The sequence below is a fragment of the Monopterus albus genome, unplaced genomic scaffold (genome assembly GCF_001952655.1).
Source record: "Monopterus albus unplaced genomic scaffold, M_albus_1.0 scaffold578.1, whole genome shotgun sequence".
NCBI lineage: Eukaryota > Metazoa > Chordata > Actinopteri > Synbranchiformes > Synbranchidae > Monopterus > Monopterus albus.
In genome coordinates, this window is record NW_018128458.1 from 50512 (window position 1) to 62158 (window position 11647).

Sequence of the window (11647 nt, forward strand, 5' to 3'; positions counted from 1 at the left end):
TGACTCAGTTCCTAGCCACTGGTACCCAGTCAAATTGTGCTGAGACATCTCATGTATAAGAACATCGACATCTCCGGAGGACAGAAAAGTTACAATCACCTTGGAGGTGGAAGCCTTGATAAAGTGGAGATAGGGGAGGAGAGGAGAGAAAAGTTACAATCACCTTGGAGGTAGAAGCCTTGATAAAGTCAATTATGGTGTTTATTTTATTTGGAGGATCTGTTACAGTGTAACACAGAGAATACTCCAGACAGATGCCCAGCTGCTGTGCAGTCTCTGTGAATGCAGCCATGCCATTATTGCCATAATCATCATTGCTTCTGATAGCTCCAACCCAAGTCCAACCAAAGTGCTTGACCAACTGGACCAGGGCTCTGCTCTGATAGTCATCACTGGGTATTGTTCTAAGGAAGGATGGGTATTTGGTTTTGTCACTGAGACAAGCACAGCTGGAATAGTGGCTGATCTACAAGAAAAAGAAATGACATCACAAGATAAACATGTAAGATATACAGTAGAACACAATCACATTTGCTCTGAGCAGCTGGAATGATTGCAGATTTAAAAAAATAAAATTACAATTACATAGTTACTAATCTTACCCACCAGTGGGATATGAATGGGTCCAATGACAGTAGCCATAGCCTTGCTGTAAGAAGAAGCGTCCCCTCCTATAATGGCCTGTACTTGTGCTTGTCTGGTACATGGTGCCTCAGTGGGTGCAGACACAACTTCATTACCATTAACCAAGGCCAGTGTAGCCATCACACCTCCAGCAATAGAACCACAGCCATCATACATCTTATAGCCCAGAGTGATGCCAGGTAGTAGGTCTGTGCTATTATTAATCTCCCCAATGGCAAAAATCATGACCTGGGCAAACTGTAAGTCTCTGAAATTCAAACTTGATGCAGACAAATTTAAAAAGTACTAGTAGTAATAGCAGTACTTAAAACAGAAATAATTGAATATTTATTGAAAGATAATGATGACAATAATACAACAGGGAATATGTGAACTTTCTGTAATAATATAATTTTAAAGTTAATAGTCAAATTAAACAAATATATATTTATATAGTTTCCTATTTGTATCTTTATCAACTTCCTCATAGACAGTTTAAATCTACACAGATGTATAAGATGTAATTTACCCGGTACATTCCAGTGGCAGTGGTTTGTGCATGTAAGTTTCCTGTCTGTCTTTCATGCCATAGAAAGAGAAGATTCCTCACAGTATAATGTCCCCATCTTTAGATAGCTGGGGGTTCTGAGGATCCCCTATCTGCCAACACACCAGCTCCTCAGCCTGAGAGAAAGACACCAGCAACAACAGTTGTAAAAGTGCCCGGCCCCACTCTGTCCACCTCTGTGTGAACATCATAGTGTCTGAGGGAGGTAAACCACTGGGTGGCATCACTTGTACCTTAATGTAAATCAGAAGATGGTGCTGCTATTCATACATTTTAGATTAGCATGAAAAAATAAAAACTGAACATTATTCCTACTCTGTCAACTTACAAGGTGTGGGGAGAGTAGGAAGGTGCCCAAACTGAAAAAAAGCAAACACAACTGAATAATTTGTAGAGGCTGTATCCTTTACATATATAGTGAATATATATTTTATCAGATAAGCATATTCAATTATGCTGCACATTTTCCCTTTTTAAAAATTATTTAAACTTATTTTTACATAATAAATATAAAATTTTATATTTACAGTTTAAACATTGAAAAATAAACCACGATGAACATTATTGTATGTAAAGTTGATAACGCCTTGATGATGGTGTTGGAGCCATGCACAGGCCTGCAGTCGTGGGTGAAAAGGGAGTGGAGGAATGGGCTCAGCCTTTCACCATTTTAATACTTTATTGTTTTAACTGTTTTGTTTAGCCAGAAGGGCTTTAGTCTTTGGACTAATGGATTTTGTGCTTTAGACAAACACAAAGCAAATACTTTACGAGCAGCGTATACAGCACTGCTCACTGTGTGGGCCATTACACTGCTGTACATGTTGAAGTGTCCTTGGGCAAGACACCAAACCCCCCAAGTTGCCCGTGATGGCGACACGTATGCATGCAGGGGCCTGGGGCCCCTCAGCTCCAAACAAAATTTCGTTGTACGTGTCACAATGTTATAATGACAATAAAATAAAGCTGCTTCTTCTATATTTTGTGTTTCATCAGTTTAATGACTCAGTCTGCTTGTTTTGGAGAGCAGACAATCTGTGTGGATGATTCAGGTACCGAGAAAAAACTCATGCACTATGAACATTGGCCTTGTAAACTGAAAACAAACTGTTTGCTTTGGAGAGCAGACTTTGCTGCTAATTTGACTACCCATAAGAAAACCTCCTAACCAGTTCACCTTACACTAAAGGCATCCTCAGCTAAATGGTGGGGGCTGTTTAACAGAAGATGAATGTAATCAACTCCCATGAACTATTGGGCACCCGCCCAAACAGACATGCACTGTTGCAGCTGCTGGTAGTGGCTCAACCCAAAGCCAAACTAGCCGAGGCATTTAATGAGCTGGGAAAATAACACTACACAGACCTTAATGGCCGATCCTTGTCAGAAATTATAAAGAGGAGGCCGACATCAGCCACACGTATGTGTACTCTCTGAGGGAGTTTACATTTTATTGATATGCATACATGTGTCTAACATTGTTTGTAGCAGATTCATCTGCAGTAACCCAACCAAATTATACAGAGGGATGTTTTTTCAAATAGTAATGATACAGTACTAATGTTCCAGCCACTGTCACTTCACACTCAATGTTACATGCTTGACACACAAAACCGTGAGTTGTATGTGAAACTAGAGACATTTCATGTTATGCTTTAATAGTTGAACAAACTCCCCACTTTTCTAGTTGTCTTGGTGGCCTAAATTTCTCACTAAATTGCTACATGGCTTGCAGTCTTATGTTCAACATAAACTGTACTAACACTGAGCAAAAATTAGCAAAATTATGCTATAATTAGCAAAATGTCATAAATCTTCAGAGCCCCACAATGAGCATCACCATTTTCCAGACCTAACCTATCCTTTACACAAAGCAACTTTGAATCATATCCTCACCCAAGCAAAGAGTACATATGTGGCTTGACACAGCATCTGTATTGAATTTGCTCAGGTTGGCCCAAATGGCTTCTAATGGCATTCATCTCTTATTAGGGTTATTAGGGGTTAGGGAAGTAAATCGGTCTCACTGACCCTCCCCGTCTCATCCAATGACTAAACGGTATGGAGTAGAGGGCCATAGGCAAGGCACGGGCTGACGATTGGCACATGGGCTCCTGAGAGTAGGTAAGTCTTTGGTTGGGGTTAAGTAATTGTGTGTCATGATGGTTTGATTTAGGTTGAATAATGTTTTGTGCAAATCTTAAGGTGGTTAAGATTAGTAGGATGTCTTGGTTTGGGGTTATATAATTTTTTGAACATATCCAGAGGCAGTTAAATTTAGTGAACTGGTTTTATTCGAGGTTGGGTAACCCTTATTTACTTCCTATGGCAGTTGGGGTTAGCCAATAATCCTTTTTTTGGGGTTAAGTTTAGGCATAAATCTGAAGATAGTTGAGGTTCTGCCCAGAGTCCAGGGTGCTTATGGTTAGTCAATTGATTTGGTTTGGTGTGGGAAATTCACACAGACTACCTAAGATGGTTAGGTTTAGGCAATGATCCTTTTTGGTTTAGTTTGGGCAAGTAGTCTGGGATGATTAAGATTCCCCATAGATAATGTTTAGGTTTAAGGTTAGGGTCCACTTATTTGTCCAACCAGTTACAGTAGGGCCACAACTATTTCATTTTCACTTGTTCTTTTCACAAATTAAGTTACAGTTTCATACAAACAGTTACACATTGGGGTAATTAATATGTAATTAATAACCTATTGCCTGCAATGTTATTTAAAAAGTGGAACAATTATTGGATAATTATTATGTAAATAGTATCCTGTAATTTACTAGGTTTCCAATAACTCCATAACAGTTAAAAACAGTTGTTGTTAGTCACAGTTTTATTCCACTGATTACAGTACAATGAGACTTATTATAGTATTGACTAATCTTATTATAATGTCACTAGAATGCCTTTGCCACCATATTCTGTACGTTTTCAGAATGACTTTGATGCCCCTTTCTCCATCATATTCTTTTTGGTATTTTTCTCTGGTTTCAGTAAGGTAATATAATGTTTTGGAATAAAAGTACAAATGAGCAGTCCAAAACTGGAGGCCAGAATAGCAAATATCTCTACAGTTACACTGAACTTCCCAGGAGAGCTGACATATGCTGGAATAAACATGATCCAGACTGCACAGAATATCAGAATGCTGAAGGTGATCAGTTTGGCCTCACCTCTGTGGCTACTCCTCCCAGCGCTCTCACCTGTGGCAAACTCGTTACGCTGCACCTCCATTCTCCAGGCTTCTCGTCTAATCTACTGCCACCGTTTACTCATGGCCCAGTGCTGCACTCTCCTGGCTTCGCACCACTACATACATTCTACTAATCTCCGCTGCCTAATTAACAAGCTTCACCTGCTAGCAGATTCTCCGGGCAGAGCCTCTACTCTCTGTGAGTTCTCATACCACAGTCCAACTATTATTCATTCTACCCCTAGTTTCTCCTCTCTGTCACCTCAGAACCTGTATTCATCTCAAAGCCAGCAATTTTGTCAGGTCCTCACACCACCGCTGCCTCATTGGGAGATGAGTACCGGCCAGTCACGCTGCCCTCCTACCTGGGAAACAACCTCCACTCCTCCCGGACCCCAGCTCAGCTGTATAACCACACCTCTATCTTCACCTCATTCTGCAGTAGAATGTGGAAAATAAATCTATTACTTTGACTCTGTATCTGGATCCACCTTTCTTTTTTCTCTCTCGCCGCCTAGTGAGAGTGAACATAACACATTCAACTAAATTTCCATGCCAAAACTTTTCTTTTCTTCCTCTGTGACCTCACTGTGTTGTCCCTTGATTCTGTTCTGATTCTCCAAATTACTTTGGGCACAAGCTTTTTCTTTTGTTTGTGTAGTTGATAATTGAGCTTTCATACTTCACATCTCACCATAATCGTCAGAATAAGTTTATCAGGTCAAATTAATCAAACTATCCAATATTCATCCAATCAGTTTATTCTGTGTTCTGTCTTACCATTTACTTGCCAGTTCAGCTGCATTCAGTAGCCATTTGATTTTTTTTCTGATTATTTTTATTGATAAGCATAAATTCAGTTCTGCTCTATGTCTTTTCCTTCTAAGTATAAAGCCAAGGTCACTGTTTGGACAAGAACTCATCCTGCGCACTTAAAGGTATAAATTGGTCAATAATTTGAATTTTAAATTACAAAATTAGGAATTTTGGTCATTACACCTTTAATGGAACTAGTGCTCCAAATTAATAACTGTTTTTTCTGCCAAACTGATACAGTTCTGCTACAGTTTGGTGCCCCTTGTGAAGCAAGATCATATTTAAACTTTACAGTGCATAGATATTCAATCATGACTCCATCCTCTTTTTCTCCCCAAAGTCAGCACAAGATAGACTATCTCACAATTGATCCCAAACTGCTTTCTGGTTTGACTGTGATTCTTGTGTGCTGCTACTCTGTGTGTGAATTACTTTATAAGTGTGAGCACATGTGTAAATGTGATGTGCATTCTGTTCACTGAAAATAATGCAGTTTCAGGTTCTGGGACCATAAAATGTGGGAAGTGTCTGGTGCTGATGCAAAGTTTTTATACTTGTAACATCATTCTTTACATAATCTTTCCTGGGAATCATAAGTGGTGGGTTCTCCACCACCCCGAGTTGGACAGGAGGAAGTCTGTTAATTATCTCCAAAAAATTCATCTGTAATCCTCATTCTGTTGCATGTAGACTCAGGACATAACCTTCAGTTATTTAAAACAGCCAGTAACACATTTTTTTATATTTTTGAGAGTGCACCTGTACACAACAGTGGCACAGCAGAATAACTCCATAACAACTATAATCTTCTGATTTGTCATTATGATCTCATTGCCATTGTGAACTCTACTTCTGTTCATATTAATGTAAATGATTTTCTGCACACAAACAGATAAGCTGTTGCACAAAGTTACAAAAATTAGTTTGACTGAGTTTATGAGGTAACAGTAATATTAACCACACAGTTGCTGTTAGTTGCAGTTTTATGTCAATGACTTCAACAATGATAGTAATTACAGAAGCAATGGGAATTATTATCATATTGATTAACTGAAACATGGTGAGATTAATTGGTGAATATGGGTTTCAACATGAAAGTCCGTGTTAATAAGTGATATAAAGCCACTAGAATGCCTGTATCTAAGATGACACTAACAGGAACAAAATAGTTGTTAGTCACAGTTTTATGATACTAATTACAGTACAATGAGACTTATATTAATGACTGATTATATTATAATGTCACTAGAATGCCTTTACCACCATATTCTGTATGTTTTCACAATGACTTTTATGCCCCTTTCTCCATCATATTCTTCTTTGTATTCTTCTCTGGTTTCAGTAAGATAATATAACATTTTGGAATAAAAGTACAAATGAGCAGTCCAAAACTGGAGGCCAGAATAGCAAATATCTCTACAGCTACACTGAACTTCCCAGGAGAACTGACATATGCTGGAATAAAAGTGATCCAGACTGCACAGAATATCAGCATGCTGAAGGTGATCAGTTTGGCCTCATTGAAGCTATCAGGCAGTTTCCGAGCAAGAAAAGCCAGAATAAAACATAAGATGGCCAGAAGGCCTATGTACCCAAGTACAGCCCAAAAGCCTACAGCTGATCCCAGAGCACACTCTAAGATGATTTTGTCCTTGAACTGGGTAAAATTCTTAAATGGAAAAGGAGGAGAAATAGTTAACCAGAGGATACATATAACAACCTGGATGAGAGTGAAAGCCACAACACTGAGTCTCTGCTGTGCAGGCCCAAACCATTTCATCACATTACTGCCTGGAAGTGTAGCCCTGAAGGCCATTAACACCACTATAGTTTTCCCCAGAACACAAGAGATACAGAGGACAAAGGTGATGCCGAATGCTGTGTGTCGCAGCATGCAGGACCACTCAGAGGGCCGGCCGATGAAGGTCAGAGAACACAGGAAACACAGAGTCAAGGAGAAGAGCAGCAGGAAGCTCAGCTCAGAGTTGTTGGCCCTGACAATAGGAGTTGTCCTGTATGTGAAGAAAATGGCTGCCACAACAGCAGTAATGCATGTTCCAAATAAGGCCGCTGTAGTGAGCAGTACTCCCATAATTTCTTCATATGATAGAAACTCTGCCTCCTTCTTTACACAGGCATCTCTTCTGTCATTGGACCAGGACTCAGGGTGGCATCGCTCACAGGTGATAGAATCTGAAAAAAATTATGAAAGCAGATGTCAGACTTGCTCAGTAGATTTGTCATTTTTTAATTTTCTTCTTTTTTGTGCAAACATGACACCTTACATACATACCAGTTAATAAATGAATAACACTGTGCTAGCTACATCACATAATTATTACACATATGAATATTTTTATAGTTTTTATTGATTTTGATCCATATATTGAAATGAAGAGCTTACATTCATTGATTCCTTTATAAACAGTAAGTAATCTGTGCTCTAACTTGATATTTAACAGACCAAATAAGATGACAAAATGAGTAGGCTGAAGCCAAATCCTATTCTTATAGCCACCCTTCTAACTAATCATTATATTTGCCACCTCAAACAGGTAGGTTCTTGGTCTTGTTCTGTAGTTTCTTCATAAGGATTCTTATGTAGAATGAAAATTAGTTTGCATGCATTTCCCCAAACCTCTGCACAGTAGGTAATGCACAGAACAATAATTGAGCTGATCTTATTCATTGTAACATGCATAAGAATGACCTACTGGTCATTCTTATGAGCTCGTGGGAGGGACATCACTGTTTCCTCATAGACAACAACACTGGTATATTTTTATGTATATAGTGATACTGGGTAAACTTCTATCTTATCTTGGCACCTTTTTTCTTGTCTTAGCTCTGGTCGTTCTAGATGCGCTTTTCCAAGTGGTTACTTATTAATGTACCCCAAAGTTTTACAGATCTGGGGAAAACTGCATTTACCTATTATGCACCTCAGTCATGGAATAACTTGAAGAAAGATTTAACGTTAGACACAGTCATCTCTATTGAAGAATGTGGTGAAGACGACATGTAGCTGTTTTCCTTGAGAGTAAATTCTATTTATCTTGTGAATGGAATTTTTCTATATTGTGGTGTATGTATTGAATTTTAATATGTGTGTAAATTTGTATGGCTGCCATCTTGACCAGGTCTCCTTTGAAAAAAAGATCTCAGTGGGACTTCCTGGTAAAATAAAGGTTAAATAAAAATCAAAACTAAAAGGTAATATGGAAAAATAATTGAGTTTATCGTATTCATTGTAACATCACTATAAGAAAATACTTTTGATTAGTAATTTTTGAAATAATGACTTATAGACACTGTAACAAATAACAGTCTGAATCTGAGAAAGCATCCCACAATCCTTCCCTTCACATGGATATGACCCAGGATGGTCTAAGCATGAAAGAACACAACACTGACTGCCTTGGCTTCCCCTGGCTTTTGTCATTTCACTATTAACACTGATATGGGAATACTGCATTTTAAAGTAGGACTTTAACCTTGACATACATATGGCCGTATATATGGCACAAATTTCATAAAACTGGCATCTAAACATGGCTACGTTAACAGTTTTATTTTATGGCAGACTTGAAGTACAAAACCTTGAATTTTACTAGACCTGTCATGTTGCTTATTTCTCCCTCTGCACATTTGATACAATCATAGCAGCAGACAGGTTTTCCTTTCTGGAGAACCTTGCGAGTTCCTAGGGGACATGTCTCACTGCAAACTGACAAAGGGACCTGTATGGACAAAACGAGTGTAAAAAAAATGTGGGCAAAGAAACTGGGAATGTTTTATCTTTAGACACCTTTTTTTATTTTGATGCATTGAAATCCAACATTATAACACTATAACAATAATACAGTTATGATGATTAAATAAGTTCAGTCATTACATGGTAGTTTACCTGTTTTGAGTTCTGTGCCCACATCAGTGACTCAAGTTGCAGACTCAGCTGTTTGTCTGCAGGTAAAGATGCATCATAAAGACCAACTGTGACAAAGTCCACAATGCCGTTTTCTGTCGGCTGCCAGTTTATAATTTCATACTTTGCTGCTGGGTCTCCATTCTCATCAAAGTAAACCTCATCTCCTTCCTTGGTTTTGAAATGAACCTTTCTTATGTGCTGTAAAATCTAAGCACATATAGTAGGTATCAGTCTAGTTATTTATGACAAGTATTGTTGTTGGTTGAACAGCATGATATACAGACTGCACCAATTTATTATTCAAAATTTGTTTTACTTTTTACTTCATGTGTAAACTAAGTTTCAAATATTTCACATTAAACTCACTGTGAGTGGATCCAGCTGCACATTGTAGTTACATGATTCATTACAGCCAAGAATACTATGAAGTGCATGTGCCACAGCATACACTCCTTTATACACATTGTTAAATATAGGCATGAGGGACATATCAGTGAAGCTGCTTTGCACTACAGTCAGATCTTCATGTCCAGTACATTCTTTTTCATTCCCTGCTGATGAGTTTGACTGTTTGAACTTACAATTAAATAAAGTCTCCCAGAACTCTGTAAACATTCCATTAGTGGATGAATTGAGCTGCTTCACATCTAATATGAACTCTCTCATGCCGCCGACATGTGCTTTAGGGATGGACAGGCCTATGGCACCATCCAGAAGGTGATGGGTATCCTTTTCTGCAGTTTGGGCATCAATAATCCATCCCTCACTTCCTACCCACTGGTACCCAGTCAAGTTGTTTTGAGACAATGCATTAATTAGCACACCCATATCCATATCTGAGATAAAAGCTACAATCACCTTGGAGGTGGAAGCCTTGATGACATCAATTACTTTATTTAATTTATCTGATGAATCTGTCCTAAAAACAGACACAGAATACTCCAGACAGATGCCCAGCTGCTGTGCAGTTTCTGTGAATGTAGCCATGCCATTATTACCATAATCATCATTGGTTCTAATAGCTCCAACCCAAGTCCAACCCAAGTGCTTGACCAACTGGGCCAGGGCTCTGCTCTGATAGTTGTCACTGGGTATTGTTCTGAGGAAGGATGGGTATTTGGTTTTGTCACTGAGACAAGCACAGGTGGCAGAATGGCTGATCTACAAGAAAAAGAAAAGACCTCCCAAGATAAAGATGTAAGATATAAAACATTAACACATACAGTATTTTCTCTCAGCAGCTGGTGGAATTACAGAAAATTTTAAGCAAATATAATTAGATATTTACTAATCTTACCCACCTGTGATATATGAAAGGGTCCAATGACAGTAGCTATAGCTACACAAGGAGAGGAAGAGGACCCTCCTATAATGGCCTGTACTTGTGCAGGTCTGGTACATGGTGCCTCAGTTGGTGCAGACACAATTTCATTACCATTAGCCAAGGCCAGTGCAACCTTCACGCTTCTGGCAATAGAGGTACAGCCATCATACATCTTATAGCCCAGAGAGATGCCAGGTAGTAGGTCTATGCTGTTATTAATCTCCTCAATGGCAAAAATCATAGCCTGGGCACACTGGAACTCTCTGAAATTCAAACTTCATCCAGACAAATAGTTGTACTAGTATTAATACTTGAAACTGAAACAAATCAACATTAGATAGAAGAATATGACAGAGAATAATAAAACTTTCAGAAATACATAACATAATTTTAATATTTTGTTTGAGTAAGTATTATTATTTTATAGCAATTTGTATATTTTCCACATTCCTCTCAGATAGTTTAAACATAAATATTTTCTACACTATAATTCACCTGATACATTCCAGTGGCAGTGGTTTGTAAGAATATGACAGAGAATAATAAAACTTTCAGAAATACATAACATAATTTTAATATTCTGTTTGAGTAAGTATTATTATTTTATAGCAATTTGTATATTTTCCACATTCCTCTCAGATAGTTTAAACATAAATATTTTCTACACTATAATTCACCTGATACATTCCAGTGGCAGTGGTTTGTGCATATAAGTATCCCGTCTGTCTTTCCAGCTGCTGTGCAAAAAGAAGATTCCTCCCAGTATAATGTCTCCATCCTTAGATAGTTGTGGGTTTTCAAGATCCCCTAACTGCCGACATACCAGCTCCTCAGCCTGAGAGCAATATGCCACTAACAACAGCTGTAAAAGTGTCCAGCCCTGCTCTGTCCACCTCTGTGTGGATGTCATACTGTTCAAGAGAATCAAACCACTGGGTGGCATCACATGTACCATAATGCAAATCAGATGATTGCATTGGTACTTATACATTGTAGATTACCCTAAAAAAAAAAAGTTAATGTTTCATGTCTGTGGTCTTACAAGGTGGGAGGAGAGTAAGGAATTCGTATTCTACTCATTAGGAAATTACAGGGTCTGGTCTGTAACAGATTCATTCAACTGGACAAAGAAATACATGGAAGTCAAAAGTCTTCCCAAGGAGATGCAGGAGAGCTGACGAGGAGAAGGGGAGA

The 11647-nt window shown here is 38.4% G+C and overlaps 1 protein-coding gene across 1 annotated transcript; it reads right to left on the bottom strand.

Moving 5' to 3' along the window:
* Positions 1-6318: 6318 nt before the first annotated feature.
* On the bottom strand, positions 6319-11288 carry LOC109953209 (extracellular calcium-sensing receptor-like; the record flags this gene model as incomplete). Its single annotated transcript, XM_020588637.1, has 6 exons — positions 6319-7394; positions 8818-8941; positions 9109-9336; positions 9496-10290; positions 10431-10728; positions 11131-11288. Coding segments are annotated over 6 exons (2505 nt in total), but the record flags the coding sequence as incomplete, so codon positions are not given.
* Positions 11289-11647: the final 359 nt, after the last annotated feature.